This window comes from Bos taurus, chromosome 4 (assembly GCF_002263795.3).
Source record: "Bos taurus isolate L1 Dominette 01449 registration number 42190680 breed Hereford chromosome 4, ARS-UCD2.0, whole genome shotgun sequence".
Taxonomy (NCBI): domain Eukaryota; kingdom Metazoa; phylum Chordata; class Mammalia; order Artiodactyla; family Bovidae; genus Bos; species Bos taurus.
This window is the reverse complement of record NC_037331.1, coordinates 30,320,678-30,341,509: the sequence shown is the minus strand read 5'-3', so window position 1 is coordinate 30,341,509 and position 20,832 is coordinate 30,320,678. Positions and strand designations below refer to the sequence as shown.

Genomic DNA, 20,832 nt, shown 5'->3' with positions numbered 1-20,832 from the left:
CTAAACTCTCAAGGAAATTGAGCAAATGATATCTTTCAAGTTTCAGTTAATTCATCTGCAAAAGTATCAGCGATTGGAAGGGAACCCAGTTCCCCAGCCAGTTTTTCCTACAACATCCTTCTCTTGGATGCTTAGGACAGCAAAGAGCTGGGGCCTGGGGCAGCAGAAGCTCTGAGCTGCTTGCCTTGACCATGAGCAGATTCTCAGGGTTCCCAATTTCCTCCAATTTACCCCACTGTGCAACAAAATTTTTTAATTTTCAATATGAGTCATGACGTGAGAAGCATTAAACTAGATTGGGGATTTATTTAGGTCAATCATAGTTGTCCACCCTTCCCTGAGCCAGTGATCCAGATCTGTCTAAAATATCCTATCTTCCTGGCCACAGGATTGCTCCAGGAGAGAAAATAAAATGCTTTCAGTTCAGTTCAGTCACTCAGTCGTGTCCAGCTCTTTGTGAGCCAGTGGACTGCAGCATGCCAGGATTCCCTGTCCATCATAAAACCCATCAGTCCAGAACTAAAAACAAAGTCAGTCTCTTTCCAGGGAAGTTCTTCTAGTAGCAGAATATCCCTCTAGTGCTACCAAAAGCCACCTTATTTACATGGATGAGAGACTAAGGATCAAGTCAATCTAACACACATGAACAAAGTAGAGTTTTGAAATTATCACCTGATTCTCCTGGAGAATGCTAATCCCCAAGTCTTTGCACACTTAGACTTTCCAGTTAATGTGAACTTAGGCCCTTCTTTCTGTTCCAGTTTGCCAGTTACAGGTAGAAGTGATGCGACTCTCATAAGGGGCGGTCTTAGCAACACAAAGGCTAAGCCACATGCACAGATTCTGATTCTCTGGCATCCATTTTACAAAAACCCCTTAGGGGTTCAGACCCACACCCTGATACAGACCCTGCTGTGGACTGAACTGTGCCGTCCCCTCTGAAACAGTGTTGGAGCCCTAACCACCAATGTGACTACCCAGAGATGGAGTCTTCAGCAGGTAATTCAGGTTAAATGAGGACAGGAGGGTGGACCCCTATCTGATAGGACTGTGGTTTTATAAGAGGAGGAGGAAGATCTTTCTCTCCACCACATGAGGGCACAGAGAGAAGGCAGCCAGAAAGAACACTGCAAGCCAGAAAGAACACTGGCCAGAATACACAAATGCAGGAACCTGGACTGGTCTCCCAGCCCCCAAAACTGTGAGAAAGCAATTTCTGAAAATAAAGCCACCCAACCTGTGGAATTCTGTTATAGCAATTAAAGCAGGCTTACACACACACACAGACACACACACGCACCCTCAGAGAATCACTAGATGATATACCCTTCTAGTATCTTTTAGCTCTGAAATTATGAAATGCTCTCTGATACTATGGACACAAGAGGAATTAAAACTTTCCACTGGATGAGGAAGCAGTCTAATTTTTTAAAGTATTTTATAATGTAAAGAGTAGAGAAACAATTATAAGCAAGAGATTTTTAAAGATTACCCATGAATCAAATTTTTTTTTTAATTCGACTACTATTTTTTTAATTTGACTACTATTTTTTGAGGATCATTCTTGCTTCTACCCAGTTCTCTACTTTCCAAAAGTCCTCCCTCAGCCTGCATTTCCATGGAAACCAAAAGGTAAGATACAAAGAAAGTACTACACATGTGCACCTTGTATTAGAAGCTATCTTAAATCTCTGAAGAAAAGGAGGGTATTAAACAAAACAGAATCCACTAACAACCTGTCCTGTGATCGTATTTAAGTTATTTCTAGAGCTCCTTTGCCATTTAGGATAGAAAATCACCTGGCCTTTGTTACCATAAAAGTCCTCTCTGAAAAAAGAGGAATAAATTTATCTCTAACTGGATTTATTCATTCCTCATTGATCTAATAAAACTTGAAAAGTGAAAGCGATAGTTTTGCTCAGTTGTGTCTGACTCTTTGCAACCCCATGGACTATAGCCTGCCAGGCTCCTCTGTCCATGGGATTCTCCAGGCAAGAACACTGGAGTGGGTTGCCATTCCCTTCTCCAGGGGATCTTCCCAACCCAGGGATCAAATCCGGGTCTCCTGCATTGCAGGCAGAGAGCCACCAGAGAAACCCCAATAAAACCTACCACATGGCAATAATTCTCATTGACTCTATTTTTTCATGCTACATACCTGGTCAATGAAGAGATTACAAAACTCTTGCAATAAAACTATGACCCGAGCAGGGGTATTATAAAACTTGGAATGACTCCAGATCAGACAGATGGTATGAAATAACGGGGCAATTAATACACCGGTCTGTGGGAATTCCGTCTCCTGCAGACACTGAATGTGTCTCCTCAGGGGTCTCAGGTAAAGTTCCACATCTTGGGCTTCGAGCAGAGCTGAAAGGAAACCACCATTAATGTGAGGCAGTCTCTTCTATCTAAATTCACTTCACAAGTTCAAGACAACAATGCAAAACAACATGGTTATACTTAAATGTTGCCTCTTTTTAGATTATTTATCCTACAATTGACACATGACAGGTTAGGAAAAGCTTCACATACTGTCTGGCTGTAAGAACCCTTCAAAAGAGCCCGGGCATATTCACCCTTACAGCACAAGTAAATTGTGACTGAAGACTCACAAGCTTCATCAGCAGAATGTTAATTCCTCCTAGGTACTTGCTACCAGCACAATTTAATCATTTATTGTTTCATTCTTCTATCCTATGAGAGTAACTTATACAAGGACTGAAAATTTTTCTATCACATTATTCAAAATGTACCTATTGAAATTTTTAAGCATGGGTGATGAAAATATTCTAGACACAGAGGTAATAGTTACAGGATACTGTGAATACACTAAATGCCACTGAACTGCACTCTTTAAAATTTTATGTTATGTGAATTTTATCTCAAATTTAAAATTGTTAAACGTATCATATTGATGTTTGGTAGAAACCAACAAAACACTGTAAAGCAATTATCCTTCAATTAAAAATAAATTTTAAAAAATTGTTAAGCATGGTAGGAATAAGGTATATTTTTTAAAGCTACATGAAAAAATTTAAATAGTTAACTATTATTAATTACTGCTTAATCTAATTCAAATTTTCTCTTAAAACTGGCCCTTTTGACGGCCCTAAATAGATTTCCATCAGACTCCATTTTACTCCTGAGGCTACAAATACTTTTGCTTAACTGAAAGGCATCTCCTATGAAAGTAGGATATGAAGGAAACTAAATTCTTGTTTTCTTACAGTACAAAATACTCCTGTAAGAGATTAAAAACAAAATAACCTGCTACACTTTTTTTTTTTTTTTGGCTGTCAGAATCAGATATCTACCCACCCATAGTGCTCTACTTGACAAGTAACTCATATATCTGTCCATCTAATAATAAAGACCTGGGAAGAAAGAGAGGGTCCAGGAACCATTTTTGTCCCAGTTGCATTTATGTTCTGAAATGAATGTTTTCAATATTAATTTCAAAATCAAATAACTGCATGTAATAGGTAAAGTGCCCTTAAAATGTGATAAGCCTATCTAGTGACTTTACAGAGCCTCCAGTAAATCTTCTAACTCTAACTAACAATGGCTTTGGGCCACTTGCTGTACTCAAAGTGTTTTTTCCCCTGAATCTCTAGGCTATATACTCATAAGGCTCCAAGGATCCCTGGGATTTATTCCTGCAGACCTTGTATCCAAAGAAAATGTTAAATCTTACTAACAGAAAACACCAGCAGCAGCTTCTATTAATGGAGGGTACACTTACTGTGTGCCTAGTACTTTGTACTTGTTTAGTTGCTAAGTCATGTCAGACTCTTTAACCGCCCCATGGACTGTAGCCCACCCAGGCTCCTCTGTCCATGGCATCTCCCAGGCAGGAATACTGGATTGCCATATCCTTTCCCGGGAGATCTTTCCAAACCAGGAATCGAACCCATGTCCCCTGTATTTCCTGCATTGGCAGGCGGACACTTTACCACTGAGCCACCAGGGAAGCCTGGTACTTTGTACACTATGTATTAAATCTTCAGTCCAGTGGTTCTCAGCCAGAGGAGGTCTTCCCCACTGAGGGTCATCTAGCAATGTCTTACGTTTTTTTGTCATAATGGGCATGGGGGTAGTGGGTAGACTCCAGCAATGCTGCTAAATAGGCTGCAATGCTTAGGGCGGTTCCCCACAACAAAGAATTATCCTCCCCAAAGTGTCAGTGGTGACAAGGTTGCAAAACAGTGTTTCAATCTTTGCAACAATTTGCAAACAAAGTTTTAATATGCCAATTTGGCCATGGAAACCAGAGACTCAGCAAAAAGCTGTACTGAGTGAATCTGGGGCAGAAACTCAGATCTAACTCCCTGTTTGAAAAGAGGCCTTAAGACAACAGTTTATGGAGAAAAGCCTAAAGAGTTAGCATAACTTTCTCAAAGTAAATGTTAAGTATTTTCTAACCTTCCATGTATTACACATTAAAAATTTAAAAATAATTTTCTAATGTCAGAAACAAAATCAGGAGTTCCCTGGTGGTCTGGAGGTCAGGACTCTGTGCTTTCACTGCCGGGGGTCCGGATTCAGTCTCTGGTCTGGGAACTAACATCCCACAAGCTGTGCACATAGCCAAAAAAAAAACAAAACAAAACCCAGCTATTGGGCCATGCTATCTTACAATTTTATCATTTAAAACTTTAGAATCATGGGTCATATCCATATTTGCTTACACATGCCTAAAGAAACATGAACAGAAATAAAAAAAACTATGGAGAGGGTTACTGGTTGAGACTGAAACTGGGTACTGAAAAGATAAGGAGAATTTGCACTTTTATATTTTAAATTATAAATACCATCTTTTAATTTCTGGCTTTAAACAATGTGCTTGTATTATCTGTTGGAAACTCAACAAACAAACCCTCCTCTCTGTGTGTTAAATCTTCAATGATGATTTTGCATTCTTAGGAGTTAAATAAATGGTGGAACTTAAGCAAATTCGGAGATTCTACTGATGAATAACTGGACTAATTGCAGCCCAACTGTTGATTAGAAAATCTCCATGCTGGGCATTCAATGACTTGCTGATAAATACCAAAAGCCTTTCCCCTCCACACAGGCACTCTCACTGAAAGTTCACTCTAGATCCTCTTTAGTAAGTACTTAAATGGTTTACTAAGAGCTGAATAAACCGCAGACGATTAAGATGGATTTACCATTAGGAGAGTCAAGTGCAATCATTTCATGAGCATACTAAGGGTAGGAGGCTGAGCAAACAGGCAGGAGTCAGATCAGGAGGGACCACTGATCCAGGCCAAGGAACACAAGTCTTACCATTTTTCACAGCCATGAAAATGTCCTTCAATGTTGGAAAATAGCTGCTTTGCTTATTTTTCAGGATCTTAACCATTTTGAGGACAATAGGAGTCTGAAGCTAAATTGAAATATATATAATACCTAGATTAATGACTAAATAAATGCATTCTGCAAAAAATATTTAAATTATATTCCATTAATGCACAATACACACAGTATTTAATACTCAAAGATGTACCTGGTTTCACGTTGAAAATAATTTTTAAAATTAACATTTTTTCCTTAAGCTTGTATTTTATTTTACATTTATAGGTCTTTGACTTTTTAAAAAACCTAAATTACATTTTATTATATATGTAAGATAATAAATTTTCATATAGAATCTGTTTCAAAAAAATCTCTAAGAGATAGGTGAACAAGTGAATGAATGTCTTAGTTTTTAGAACATTAAATTGAATAAACTTCTAAGGCAAACACTAGCAGAGGAACCAGTTAGTTCTTCCAAAGTTGCATCTCTCCACTAAGCAAAGCCTACTCCTTTCCCAAATCAATTATATCAACTAGATTAATTAAATCATAAAAATCTTCAACATTTCCCTTGGGAACTACACTTCCTATGCCACAAAGTGTTTCCAATTACTCACATGCTGTCAAAATATTTTCAAAAAGGCAAGTTCACCTTTAATACCCATTAATTTTAAGAATGCATACTATAGAGAATTTTACAGTAAGAATTGAGTAAGTCATTCAAAGACAGTGTGTTAAACCTTTAAAGTTATTGGAAATCACTGGTTTGGGGCATCAAATTCAACAAGTGACTTTGCTAATTCAATTGACAAGCAATTTCTAGGGCTCTCTACTTACTTGATCATAAATGCATGATAGGTTCTCTCTTCTCATCATCCAGAAATCCAGTTCAGTTTGAGGATTTGAGTGAAGACCATTTAGCAAAGGCTGCACTGAATCTTTCTCTATGATTTCTTGGATTTGATGTGACCATTTAATAACCACTGATTCAATTGCATGGAGTACTCTCCTTTCATTTGGCTCCAGTCTGCAAACACTGAAATGATTAATAATATAATACAAAAATGAATCATTTCATCCGACTAAGGACAGGACTTAGTATTTTAATGTTTTTTTTATTTTTAAAATATGCTGTCATTACAATAATATTTTAAAAATATTGCTAACACGGGGGTGTTACAGGGGTGTGATATTAAGTAGGTATATCACCTCTCCATTTTGACATCTTGTGTAAACTGTATCATTACATACTTGGTCTCTGAATATTTCTGATCCAGGTCAATGTTTTCCTGCAATAGTGGGAATTGGTAGAAGAGTTCTTCTCAACATTTTGCCCCTAAAAATATGCATTTTACTTTTCAAGACTTCTATATGATGTTCCATGTCTTGTGAAATAAAGCATGACCAGGATTTATGGTTGTTCTTATTAGAAATAATTGGCACTAAAATCTAGAAAAAGAAAAACATTTTAAGCAGAAAAATTAATTAATTTACAGACAACGTATTCCTTCAAAGATTTTCTTGTTACACAAGATCAGAAACTAAACCACTCAATTTCAACTTCATAATGTCCTCCTGTGACATCAAATCTACAGATGACAAAGTCAGTGACCATTTAGATTTAATCAATTAGATAAATTCTTTCAAAGTGGAAGTACTATACTGCTTGTTCATTCATTTACATATTTATCAAACATTTATGGAGGCTCCCAGTAACTCAGATCCTGTATGAAATAAGCAAAATCATGTCAAGTAAGTAAACTGCTTTCTTAATGCAAATTGAACACATTGGCAGGTGTACTAATGGAAAAAATCTTCTTGAATCACATGGCAAAAGCAAATTCATCTTGTCCAGCTCTGAGGGCCATCCCAGTGGATTAAATTTTAATAGAAAGATATTTATTAAATTATATGAACCTTTTTTGGAACTCCTTCCACCATTAAGGTGGGAATATCAATGAAACTATATGTGTGGGAAACCTCCAAAATTATTTTTTGTGTTCCCAAAGTACAGCATATGTTAAGTAATTATAGTTTGTTGAGTTGGTGAAGTTAGTCTCTTGCTTCCTCACTCTTTTCCAATATGTACTAATTGTAAACATTTTTTTCTGACACAATCTGTCTAGACTTTCAGTGTTAACCATAAATTTTCCATTAGCTAAAATGCTTAGAAAACACCCTTCCTTTTTAAAGTTCATTTTGAGAACACAATCTTCTAGTTAACTACAAACAAACTGAAAATTCATTTCATTTTCCAATGGGGATAAAACAAATATTTCCAAATTGTATTATATTTTCCTGCTTTGTACCCACCACTTCTTGAGCTAGGAGATTAGTAAGAAATAGTGTGTCTTTCAGTGGCAACAATCTAAATGCCCATCCACAGATGAATGGATAAAGATGTGTATATACAATGGAATGCTACTCAGCCATAGAAAAGAATGAAATAAAGCCATTTGCAACATGAATGGACCTAGAGATTATCATACTAAGTGAATTAAGTCAGAAAGAGAAAGACAAATGCCATATAGTATTACTTATATGTGGAATCCAAAATATAAGGCAAACCAACTTATGTATGAAACAGAAATAGACTCCCAGGCAGAGAACAGACTTGTGGTTGCCAAGGGGGAGGAGGGCTGGGGAAGAAGGTACTGGGAGCCAGAGACCAGCAGATGTCAACTATTACATAAAGGATGCATAAGCAATTAAGTCCTACTGTACAGCACAGGGAACTACACTCAATATCCTGAGATAAACCATAATGGGAAAGAATGTATATATCTGAATCTTGCTCTCTATATATATCTGAATTTGCTCTATAGCAGAAACTAATACAACACTATAAATCAACTATACTTCAATAAAAACAAAAAAAATACTAGTGTGTCGAGCTCTGTCGGTCAGAACTGCCATGAGAGGCACATTTTCCTGTCATGTGGAAAACATGGGAAAAACACCCATCTCTGACTGGGAGGGGTATTAGGGAAGACTCGCCAGGAAAGTTGATACTTGGTTTAAATCTTAAAGATGAACGAGTAGGGCTGAACACGGATGCAAAACCACTGAAGGCTAAAGGAGTACATTGCTTCTGAGAAAGTTCCAGTCTGGCCTGCCTGAAACTGGAGCCAGCACCCCTAAGGAGAGGCCCTGTGAGGAAAGCGGGGGCGGGGCATGAAGAGCTTTGGAAGACTTAGGCTTGTTGGGCTGCCCATGCACTGACCCACTGAACAACTGCTTTCTAGATTAAATTCCAAGTATCAACAGCTTTTCTAAAAGTCAGGGATAGGGATAATTCTGGTTCTTCAACATTTCCAGTTTACTGTTTCAAACTTTCGCTCTATTTACTGTTCTGTGACAAGACCAACTTCTTTTAAAATTAAGTATTTGTGTCATAAGCTATAGATAAAACTGTTACGCAATTCTGAGCCACATGCTTTGTAGAGCAGTTAAGCAGAGGGCTCGAGTATCTCCATGAACATCATTTCAAACAAGTTGACCTGGGATGTGCTCTGTAGTGAAAATAAACCTTGTTAGCTTGTTAGCAACAAGCATATACAAAGGAATTCAATTAATCTGGGGTTTTGTTTTTAGCTGGAAGTTTTTTGTCTAGGTTTTATGCTTTATAAGAAAAATCCCCAAACTTTCTCTGAACCAAAATAATTTGGACATGTTTACTAGCGGATATACAATTACATGTAAAAAAGTCTCTGCTGGCATTCTCAATGGCAACCCACTCCTTTACTCTTGCCTGGCAAATCCCACAGACGGAGGAGCCTGGTGGGCTGCAGTCCATGGGGTAGTGAAGAGTTGGACATGACTGAGCGACTTCACTTTCACTTTTCACTTTCATGTACTGGAGAAGGAAATGGCAACCCACTCCAGTGTTCTTGCCTGGAGACTCCCAGGGACAGCGGAGCCCGGTGGGCTGCCATCTATGGGGTCACACAGAGTCAGACACGACTGAGGCAACTTAGCAGCAGCAGCATTCTCTTTACTCACTTTGTCCTTTTTTGAAACATGGCATCTTCTTTTTAACAACAGTTCTTAAATCAGTAGAGAGTATTACCTGGTCAACAATTTCAAAATACAGAAGTTTAGGCCTCTGCTAGACTTCTTAAATTGAAATATATAGGAATGTGGTCCAGATACTGATTGCAAGTACCAAATCATACTTTTCATTCTGGCTTGAGAAACATTTACAGTTATTGTTTCTTTCAAGATATGGGTCAACATAATACTTAAAGAAATAACTGCATGACATTTTTAATACTTTTGCTAAATTATATAATATAGTTAAAATAATAGCATATAGGGACACATGATAATATTGAACAGTAGATCAGGAGTAAAATTTTGCACACATTAGATCTGAGATGTCTATTTCACAGCAAGTGTAATAGACATTTCAGATCTAACGTGGGCAGTGGAAGTCCAAGGTTAAAGTTCAGGAGAGAGATCAGGGCTGGGAAGAGAATTCTGGGAGAGCCTAGCATATCAACATAAATTACTGTTTATCAGTGTATATCTGTGTCGAACTTCAAAGACTATACAACATTGAATATAAATGAGAGTATATTAGGTCATGAAATGAGAAAAAAATAAATATGAAGTCATAAATGACTTTTTCTCATCTCCTGTTTAAACACCTGGTCCATCCCTTTATTTTACTCCAGTGTAAGAACAACAACACTGGAAAATTCCCTCAACACTTTTCAATCCAATCACTACTTCAGTAACATAGTCCCTCTTTGGTCCTTGATTGAGTCACCAATTCACCAATCCTTTCATTAAATGTTTTTCTTCTTGTGTACCAGAAAGTACCCAGAAAGATAGTAGTTAATTAGTTTAGAATGCAATGGCCCATTTGATTTCAAACTTTTAAATGAAATCTGTCCTAATAAAAACCTTCAGAGAACACGCATAACCACCATCATCTTTCAAAAATAAATACATGGATGCGGGTTTGACAACTGGCCTTGGTGGCAACACCTGGATGAAAAAGTTGCAGGGTGTTAAGTTTTCTAATCAGCCTTTCCAGCTTTATTCCTCACCACCCTCCAGCTCTTCTTCCCCAATCTAACTGCAGTAATGTACTTTGTTTTTAAAAATGCAATCTCCATTTCCTCACCTTTGGGCCTTTGCACTGCTTCTTACTTCCTCCCTTCTCCATACCTAGTTACTGCTCCTTGTCCTTCAACAAACAATTTATCAAATAATTTACAATGATTTACCTTCAATAAATAATTTACCATACAACCGTGGATGCTTTTGAGAGTAAAAACAATAAGAATTAGCAGATGTCATCCGATCTGTAACAGAGGAGACTGGAACCAACTCAGGCAAATCAAGACCTATAACCTATTGAGACTTCCTACCTTCCCTGACAACTCTGTAAGATGTCGCAGCATCCTACTGAAACCACAATGCCCACCACGCTGTATCCCTGTTTGTTCAGCTGCCTGCCTCCCTAGTTAGACTGCATGCTTTCTGAGGGCAGAAATGTCATCACTAACTGCCAGGTATGTCCTGTCAGTGGTACCAAGTAGATATTAAAAAAGTATTGACTAAAGGAACAAATGACAACTGTGGGCTTGTTAGCATACAAATTCCAAGTGAAAAGCCCAAAGGGACACTTGGGAATTTGTATGGTAATAGGACCACGGTTGTCATAAATGTCAAAAAAATTCAAATGGAAGTATCCTGTTTATTTAACTTATATGCAGAGTACATCATGAGAAACGCTGGACTGGAAGAAACACAAGCTGGAATCAAGATTGCCAGGAGAAATATCAATAACCTCAGATACGGAGATGATACCACTCTTATGGCAGAAAGTGAAGAGGAACTCAAAAGCCTCCTGACGAAAGTGAAAGTGGAGAGTGAAAAAGTTGGCTTAAAGCTCAACATTCAGAAAACAAAGATCATGGCATCCGGTCCCATCACTTCATGGGAAATAGATGGGGAAACAGTGGAAACAGTGTCAGACTTTATTTTTGGGGGCTGCAAAATCATTGCAGATGGTGACTGCAGCCATGAAATTAAAAGACGCTTACTCCTTGGAAGGAAAGTTATGACCAACTTGGATAGCATATTCAAAAGCAGAGATATTACTTTGCCAACAAAGGTCCGTCTAGTCAAGGCTATGGTTTTTCCTGTGGTCATGTATGGATGTGAGAGTTGGACTGTGAAGAAGGCTGAGCGCCGAAGAATTGATGCTTTTTAACTGTGGTGTTGGAGAAGACTCTTGAGAGTCCCTTGGACTGCAAGGAGATCCAACCAGTCCATTCTGAAGGAGATCAGCCCTGGGATTTCTTTGGAGGGAATGATGCTAAAGCTGAAACTCCAGTACTTTGGCCACCTCATGTGAAGAGTTGACTCATTGGAAAAGACTCTGATGCTGGGAGGGATTGGGGGCAGGAGGAGAAGGGGACGACAGAGGATGAGATGGCTGGATGGCATCACTGACTCAAGGGACATGAACTTCGGGAGTTGGTGATGGACAGGGAGGCCTGGCGTGCTGCGATTCATGGGGTTGCAAAGAGTCGGACACAACTGAGCGACCGATCTGATCTGATCTGATCAGAGGTCATACACCAAATGCTTTTCCTCTATAAAAATACCTTGAAGCTCCATTGTTTTGTCTCTTAGAAGAGGATATCTTTAGCCCTTCTTTAACTTTTGTTCATTTAGCAAGTACTTACTTAACTGTTACTATGTGTCAAGCAGAACCTGGGGGTTTGGGACTCATCCCTGGTGGCTCAACTGGTAAAGAACCTGCCTGCCAATACAGAAGACACAAGACTCGTGGGTTCAGTTCCTGGGTTGGGAAGATTCCCTAGAGAAAGAAATGGCAACCCACTCCAGTATTCTTGCCTGGAGAATAGGAGCCTGGCAGGCTATGGCCCATGGGCTCGCAGAGACTTAAGATATGCCTGAGTACGCAAGCACACAGTGAGGAAAGATTAAGAGCTGCGACGAGGGTAAGGCAAGTAAGGCAGTCACCATGGAACAAAACATAAGAGGCCACAAAAGAACCCCACAAACAGCAACAACTTGATTTGTTGTTTAGTCACTAAATTGTGTCCGAATCTGCGACCTCATGGACTAGAGCCTGCCAGCCTCCTCTTTTTCATGGGGTTTTCCAGGCAAGAATCCTGGAAAGGGTTGCCATTTCCTTCTCCAGGGGATCTTCCCAACCCAGGGAGAGAACCTGAGTCTCCTGCATTCCAGGTGGATTCTTCACCCCTGAGTTACCAGGAAAGCTCAACAACTCAATAAGATGAATCATATTTTAAAATACTTTTTAAATAAAAATTAATCCAAAACTGATAAACAAAATAGACACTTTTTAATAAAGACGAGTGTTACTGACATTTTGCCTTAGGCTCCAACATGACTTGGCACGGCACTGTTAGTGATCCTATTTTTAAAGTTATTTACTTGCATTACTTTTTATTTTTTAAAACATTGCCTTAGGGAATCCCCCGGTACTCAGTGGTTAAGACTCCATGCTTTCACTGCTAGCACCTGAGTTCAATCCCTGCTCAGGGAACTAAGATTTTTTAAGTCTTGTGGTGCAGCCAAAGAAAAAAACAAAACACACAAAAACTGCCTTAAACTATTATTCATCTTGATTAATGAGTTGTTTTTGTTTCTCCTCACCTCCCTGGAAGTTCTCTTGAGCTGGGGGCCTCACTTGCCTGACCCTAGGTCCAGGCCCTTCAAAGATCCTTGTTTAGCTGGAGGGCGGCTTCATAAACAAGAGATATTTGAGCAAAAAGACTTAAGGCATGAATGGGTTGGCTGAGTGGATTCTGGGGAAGAGGAAGAAACAGCAAGAGCAAAGGCCCCAGGGCAACAGTGTGCCTGAAATAATTAAGGAACCACCCCAAGGAGGCCAGGAGTTAGCAATTGAAATGAGTAGAGAGGTCACAGGGAGGTCAGACCACAGAGAATTTGGACTCTGGTCAGGCCTTAGGGCCCCTTCATTCCGAATTTAAGTCTTGTCCACAAAGAAACCCAAGGGACAAGTGTGAAGTCCTCACTTTTTTCGTCCCAATGCTCAAATCCTCAGCATATTTAAATAAATTAGAATCTTCCCAAACCAGCTCCACCCATGAGGTTCTGAATGTTTTTTGTTTTCTATAGATATACTCACGGACAGTTTACTCTTCCACTTGAACTTCTCAGAGGGCTATGCAGAGAAAGGTCAGAGAAACTGGAAAGGGTTTTATATCTTTTGTCACAGATGGTAGAGAAAGCATTCCAATAAGGAGTGCAGCTTTGCACTTCTTTTTTTTTTTTTAGCTTTGCACTTCTAAGTCCAGTTGATGGCAGCCTGGATTCCCATGACCAAAGGTTATTTACACTCCATGTGAAACCCTTTCATCAGATTCAGTTCAGTAAAAATCTCCTGAACACCTGTGACATAACAAAAACTGTCTCAAGTGCTTAAGATAGAAAACTCTCTTCCTAGTGTCTTCTGGAAATCAACTAACACTATAGAAACTCAATAGAGAGAAACCATGGTAGAAGTAAAGTTGGGGGAGAGAAGCCCTAGCTAATCCAGAGACGGAAAGAAAATACTTCTCAAGAAGAAAGCAGAAGAGCCTCAGGAAGTAGAAGAGGTGTGAAAGACGGAGGCTGATAAATCTTCAGTAATAAATACGTACGTTGGCAATTACTCCTACATTAAATATCGGTCTTGGCAAGACTGTTTTGATTACTGAGACCTAGTTTAGTGATACTAACCCAGTTTCCCCCCAGTTTGGTGTGCATTAGAATCACCTTGACTTCCCCGGTAGCTCAGATGGTAAAAGAATGCCGGCAACCTGAGTTGGATTCTTCAGTCGGGAAAATCCCCTTGAGAAGGGAATGACAACCTACTCCAATATTCTTGCCTGGAGAATTCCATGGACAAAGGAGCCTTTTACAGTCCATGGGGGCTCGAAAAGAGTTGAACACGACTGAGTGATTAACACAACCCCACACAGACACAGAATCACCTGAGAATCTTTTACCACTACTGCAGCCTGGCTCCCACCCCAAGACATTCTTATTTAATTGGTATTATGTGTCACCTGGGCAGAGTTACATTAGCTCCCCAGGTGATGCTAATCCAGCAAACTTTGAAAACCACTGCTCTGGCTCTTCCAAATTCAGTCATTTTGTATCTTATTCCTCAAAGCTGGTTTGTGAACAAACAGCATCAGCTCCACTACAGACCTACCGCATCAGTTTGCCTTTACCAAAATCCCTAAGTGGTTCTTAGGAACATTAGAGCGCCAGTAACATGGGTTTGGAGAGTAGTTCTCTGGTTGAAGGGGAGAGAAAAGGAATTTCAAGGCACTCATTCCTAATACTTTGTTTCTGTTATCTTTTTCCATTATCTCACACAAGTGCACTTAGAAACAAACAGGAATCTTAAAAACTGATAACACACTTTTTCAAAATGTATATCTATCTTTACTCTGAACAGGAAGTTTAATACTTTAGCTAAGTGCAGAAGCCTATTTCAGATGCTTTTTAATTTCCTTTCATTATTTAGAAAGAAAGAGGTAAAGGATGATCCTACAAATTACCACCTGTTGAATGTCAGCATCAGTATCAGCTCATTTCAGGAACAGTCTAAATGCTATCATTTTCCATCCACCTGGCTAATGAGATGACCAGCTGCTACATTCTTTTTAATAGCCAGTTATCCTGAATTAATTTCAAGTGTCATGAAGATAAATTAAATATTAAAATATTAAGCTAGACCAGTACCTCGTCTAGGAAAGCAGTTACGTGTCCAAGAGATGAGGCAGGTAACTCTCCAAATAAAACTATCTGACAGAAGTCATTTACTCCAATGTTTTCAGTAGTCTTCTTGGCAATATAAACAAGTTTATGTTTTACATCTCTTGGAATCTGAAACAAGAGCAAATAATTATTTTAAGTCTACAATGTAGTTTCCATGTTAACAAGCAAGATGTACTACATCTAACTTGTAACTGGATTGCAAGCATGAGAAAGAAATCTGGCATCCTGCCTACCTTTATAAACAAGATTGTTCCACTGCTCTGTAAAGTGTATACAGTTTTCTTTGTTCTTTTATAAAGCTAATTTCACAGTATTATTGGTGTGGAATATCACCTTTCAGAAGATCCTTATATACTATAAAGTCTCAAAATTAACAACAAATACAGGGAGAAATTAGAAATGTTTCCATCTGAGCAAAGGTTATTCTTTTGTATAACCTTTTCCTATTACAAATAAGCCCAACTGAGATAAAGACCAAGAGGTTACATTTGATTACTATCCTCAGAGCAAAAAAACAGATGTGTTTAATCAAGATATTCTAGCATTTTCATGACTACCAAGTCATTTCTTCAGGTATCATGACTATTTAACCTAATACTACAGCGTTCTCTTTGTCTACTCTGACACTTTTAAAAACTAAACCAGGAGAGTAGCAAAACAAACAAAATTCGGAACTCGTAAAACTCTAAGGTAAAACTCCAGTTATTTTTTCTTCTCTGGGATTCCATTATAATCGACCACATCTAGCGATGATGGTACCACTTTACGTTAACAGCAAAGCATCTCAAGACTATAAATCTGGCTCCAATTTGTACTCTAGAAGTACAAATGCTGTATTCGTAGAAGTACAAATACTGAACTCGTTAACGTTCAAGTGTACTAGAAGTCAAATTGAAATAGGGAAAAGAAGCACTGTCCTGAGCGCAGACTGCTGGCAATTCTTTTTTTTTTTTTTTTTTTAAGACTAAGTATCAATATTATTCCCTGAGATGAAGTGTGGTTGACAGGCAGCCTGAGCCATGACAAGCTTTTTGGGCTCTACCAAACACCACTTGTGGCTCCAGAGTGATCCAAGAACGATTTAAAGTAAAGTTATCTGGCAGAGAGAATTCACCTTGAGCCTAACAACCAGGCAGCTAAAGAAGCGCGGTTTTTGCAGGCTCAAAGGCTGACCTTCTAGAAAACTAACCAACAGCCGCTCAACAGCAGAGTGGACGCACCTGGGGGATTCTGTGGACTCCGGGGGCAGGCACTTGAGATAAGTTATTTATTTTAAAGAGCCCTAATACATGTCCCGAAGGAACCCAAGGAGGTGCGACTGGCCAGTCCCGTCCGGGTGTCCGTCAGGCAGGACGCGAGGTGTGGCCGGGTCCCCTCACCACTTACCTGTTGGGACGCCTCGAGCTGCCCCTCAGTGGTGACGCTGAACAGAAGGCAGCAGGCTGGGCTGGGGCTCTCCAGAAACTCCCCCAGAACCTGCCGGTTGTCTTCACTCTCCAAATGCTGGCTCCATTTCTCTTCCGGGAGGCCCAGTAACTGCTCCAGGCGGCAGCCGACGAAGCGCACCCGCGCGTCCTGGGCAAAACTCCGCGCTCTCCTGGCCGCCGCCACCTCCTCGTCTTCGTCTTCCTCCTCCAATTCCACCAGAACCGCCGCCTCCGGGCCGGCGCCCGGGGCGAGGCGAAGAATCGGAGCTTCTCGGGCTGCCACCTGGGCTGCCATCCAGTATGTCGAGTAGGCGCGGGACCGGCCGGCTCGTCGTGCGCGTCCCTCCCCAGCCCCGGGTAGGCTGGGCCACCTCCACACGCGCGCCCCGGGAGGCGCCCACCTCCTCCAGCGATCACTGCGAGCGCGGCCGCTTGTCCCACACCTGCTCCCACTTGGCCTCCCGCGTCTGCTCTCGGAGCTGCAGCGCAGCGGGACGGAGTTCCGGAGGGTCTTTAGCAGTGCGTCCCGTTTCCAAGGGAACGGCGTCCCCGCCCCGGCCCGCTGAGGGCGGAGAGAGCACCAAGCAGAGCGGCTTTCCGCAGGGGAGGGGCTTGCCCTCCACCGGTGTGAGCCACTCGGTGGCCTCTCCGCTGCCTTCTGGCTCCCTGGCATACAGGACATCTCCGTGGGGGCTCCCAGGGAGGGAGTCCAGTATTGATTAATTGCTGTGTTTTGAGCAATGCTGCCGTGTGCTGAACACCATGCTAAGTCCATCCTCTTGATTATTTTAATACCTGGAAAGGCAGGGCTTCAATTGGTCAGCTTATCTAATGAGCAAAGAAATAAGTCTCAAAGTGACTAAGCAACAAGGAGATGATGGATTCATGTCTTGCGCCCAGGGCTTTAAATTCACCTTGCCCTCAGTGGTTAGGTGATTCCAGAAAAGAACCAACACTGCAATTCAGCTTTCTTAGTTGTGGGAATCCCAAGATCTAGGTATTCAAAATCCTGATTCCAAACTTCACCTGCCACTTACAGGGATGTTAATACACACAGTGAAAGAATGAATGACGCTCTTTGGAAATGTCAAAGTGCTCTGAAATATATAATTATTATTCAGTCCAAGAGTAAAAGGTCACAGGAGAAAAGTTCCAGATTAGTAGCAGTCTCCCTGATGTTGAAATGGGATTTCAGTACAGTGTGTTAATGACATTTGTTAAGAGTGAAGGAGCCAGAATTTTGAGAGGCAGTCCTTGAGTTAAACCTTTTTTAGTCCTTTCCATTTGTTAATTGTTCATTTCAAAATAAAAACTTCAAACTTCGTGTTTCCCAAGGAAATATGAGTGAGTGTTGCTCTTAATAATCCATTGATAAATAGGTTGTTTCCAGCCAGACTTGGTGCCTCAACGGTTTTTTTTTTTTCTTCTTCAGGATATCTGCTGTGTCTGATAACCACTGTAGGTTTTTCTAGTTGTATCATCAGAATCTTGAATGCACACAGGCTCCTGGAAAGTCTTTATAATGACTTCAAACTTCACAGCTGCTTTGTACTGGCCAGGGCAATCCTTAGGGTACCCAGTAGCTACTAAGAAAGCCTAGAAATTACTGAATATATTGTATGATGCTTCTTAGTCTTTCCTCTCATCCCTATGTTCTTCTACCTTTGCATCCTCTACCACAGGGAAACAGGAATTCTGTAAATAAAAGAGTTGAATTAAATTCAAGTGGAAAACCACTTTAAAATTCAGTAGAAAATTTGAACTCATAATGCTATTTAACTACACTTTTCAAAAAGGTACAAGTGTAACTTACAGAATGAAAACACATCAAAGATGTCTTAACTTATTAATGAGGAAATTGAAAAAATGGTAAAGTTGGTTCCAGGAGAATCAAAGAAAAAAAGATTCACAGGCAGCAGAGACTGTTGAAATAAGGTTGTTAGATTAGATACAGTACTCCTTACTGTCCTACAGAGCAATATAATCATGACTTTTATCTTAGGCTTTTAACAAAATAATTTGTATATTTCAAAAATAATTTACATCTGTAATGAAAAAAAAAAATCTGTGGTTAACTGTGATTAACAGAAAGCCCAAGTAATAGTGGCAAACAATAAAAATATTTATAACCTCACCCAAGAAGTCTAGTTGCAGAAAAGCCATGGGTTGGTTAACAAAATGACTGGGATGAAACTGTTGTCTCTCTTTTCTGTGGTCTCCAGTTATTCTCCTGTCACGAATGCTAAGTGGTAGTGATGGTTTCTAGCACTCCTTGTAGGTGACGATGCAAGAAAAGAGAGCGTCTTCATTTTTGAGTAAAGAAAACTTTCTGAAGCCATTCAGAAGATGTTCTCTTTCATCTGATTTGCCAGTATTTCATTATGTCTGTATCTAAACTTTGTGTTTGTCCCATCAAGATCCACCTCCAGCCTCCTCTTAAGGATATGTCCACTAGGAGGAGCCTGAGCAAAATCTGGATTCTGCTAGTGAAGAAAGAAAAAAAATGTCCATTTGGTAGTCAACCAAGACAGGAATGGATGTCCTTTTTTCCTCAGATGCCCCTATATACGTATAAATTATTGGAAGTATCACTTTACACTAACACAATTCCCCAAGAATTATGAAGACTTTACTTTTTTTTGCCCCCTAACTGTGGCTAAACATTAAAAGAACTTTATTCTAGGAGAAGCCCATGACTTAGGGCAACTTGAGATTTTGGAAGGGGATAAAGGAAAACAGGGTAAAAATTGAGAAAACTATGTGACTTGAGGAATTTTACTGTCTGGATTTTCAGAGATATCAAGACAGAAACAGGTGAGTAAAGGACAAATATAATGGGGAGCCGCTGTTGAGGCCGTCGGATATGTGCCATGTTCAAGGGTGGGGGCAGAGAAGAGACATGCAAATCACAGACAGGAATATCAACTCATAAGGTCAAGGCCATTCAAAACAAAACAAAAAAAAAAAAAAACCCACTAGTTAAGTTACAGTTTCTTACCATTGTTCCTTTTGATTGAAAAGGGCGGGGTAGGGAGGGAGGTGGGAGGGATGTTCAAGTGGGAGGGGACATGGGTTAACCTATGGCTGATACATGTTGATGTTTGGTAGAAACCAACACAATACTGTAAAGCAATTATCCTTCAATTAAAAATAAAACAAACAAACAAAAAGCCTAAAGCATCTTTGCAAAGTCCAAGCATGAATTTAGGAGTTCAACAGGCAAATGTAGTAGAAAACCAGAGGATTTGCAGGAAAGCATAATTTTGTAACATCTAAAATTCTGAGGTGTACAAGAAATGACTGACAGAAGTAAGTAAGCAAACAACGAGAACCACAGAGCATTCTTGAGAGGAAATTCTTGCCAGACTGAAGTGTGATCTCTTCCAGTACCTGCATAAGGTACTCTACCTTGCCTTATGGTTATTTGTGCAGTTTTCTTAGTTTTCCTTATTAGCAACTAAGCCCTTTGAAGGTAGGTGCTATCAGGGACTGTGACATTTATCTATTTTACCCCCTGTAGCGTCTAGCATAGAACCTCCAGCAATTCCATTGTTCAAATATTTGTTGAATTGAAATAAGGACTTCAAAATAAAATGCCAGCAAGGGAAGGACTTCTGTAACCCAAACAATTTCACTCAGGTAAAAGGTGAGAGCCTCTGATGGGAGAAGGGAAAAATGAATTTGTGAAAAAAGAGATTCATTGATTCATTTAATTAAAGGAACAAGAAAGAAGTTTTCTGGGAGCCCTAGTTCCCTAGAAGGAAGAGGATATAGAGATTAAATAAATTCAACAAAAGAATATGAGAGTTAAGTTGGAGGGAGTATAAGCACAATTATTTCTAAATAATTCCTATATCATATCAAACACATTATTATTTCTATTCCTGTTTGTTAAACCTTTCTTTGAAATCAGAAATGAAGAGAAAGCTCAAAGAAAGTGCTCAGAGTTGGGCATAGGTGGGGATTAAATGAGAGTTGGTGATCCCTCCCTTTTGGAGGGAGCACACACATAGCCTTACATTTGTCTAGTGCTCCACAGTTTACAAAGCCCTTTTATGGGTGATATTTAGTGGAGAGAGATTTGAGGAGGACAACAGTGGGTTTATATCAGGTAAATCCCCCTCTTAACTTTTCTATTTACATTGTGGATGTACCCACTGTAATGCTGCTAAAGCTTTCTTCCTAAACCAGTAAGTGCTGTTTGCATTCTTGCTTTTCATCCCAAATACATGTCTGTAGTCCTAATATGCTAGAAGTGAGTTGTTCCAGGACGTAGAATATCACATATAACTGGTAATTA

General features: G+C 39.8%; 1 protein-coding gene across 1 annotated transcript in view; it reads right to left on the bottom strand.

The window, feature by feature from the left end:
• DNAH11 (dynein axonemal heavy chain 11) overlaps window positions 1-17,045 on the bottom strand; it is a 369,205-nt gene extending 352,160 nt beyond the window's left edge. Inside the window, 7 exon segments of the mRNA XM_059885820.1 lie at window positions 2,159-2,370; window positions 5,293-5,392; window positions 6,139-6,328; window positions 6,553-6,584; window positions 6,586-6,750; window positions 15,070-15,213; window positions 16,492-17,045. Of these exon segments, the coding sequence (XP_059741803.1) occupies window positions 2,159-2,370; window positions 5,293-5,392; window positions 6,139-6,328; window positions 6,553-6,584; window positions 6,586-6,750; window positions 15,070-15,213; window positions 16,492-16,827 (1,179 nt within the window). The 5' untranslated portion in view covers window positions 16,828-17,045.
• Window positions 17,046-20,832: the final 3,787 nt, after the last annotated feature.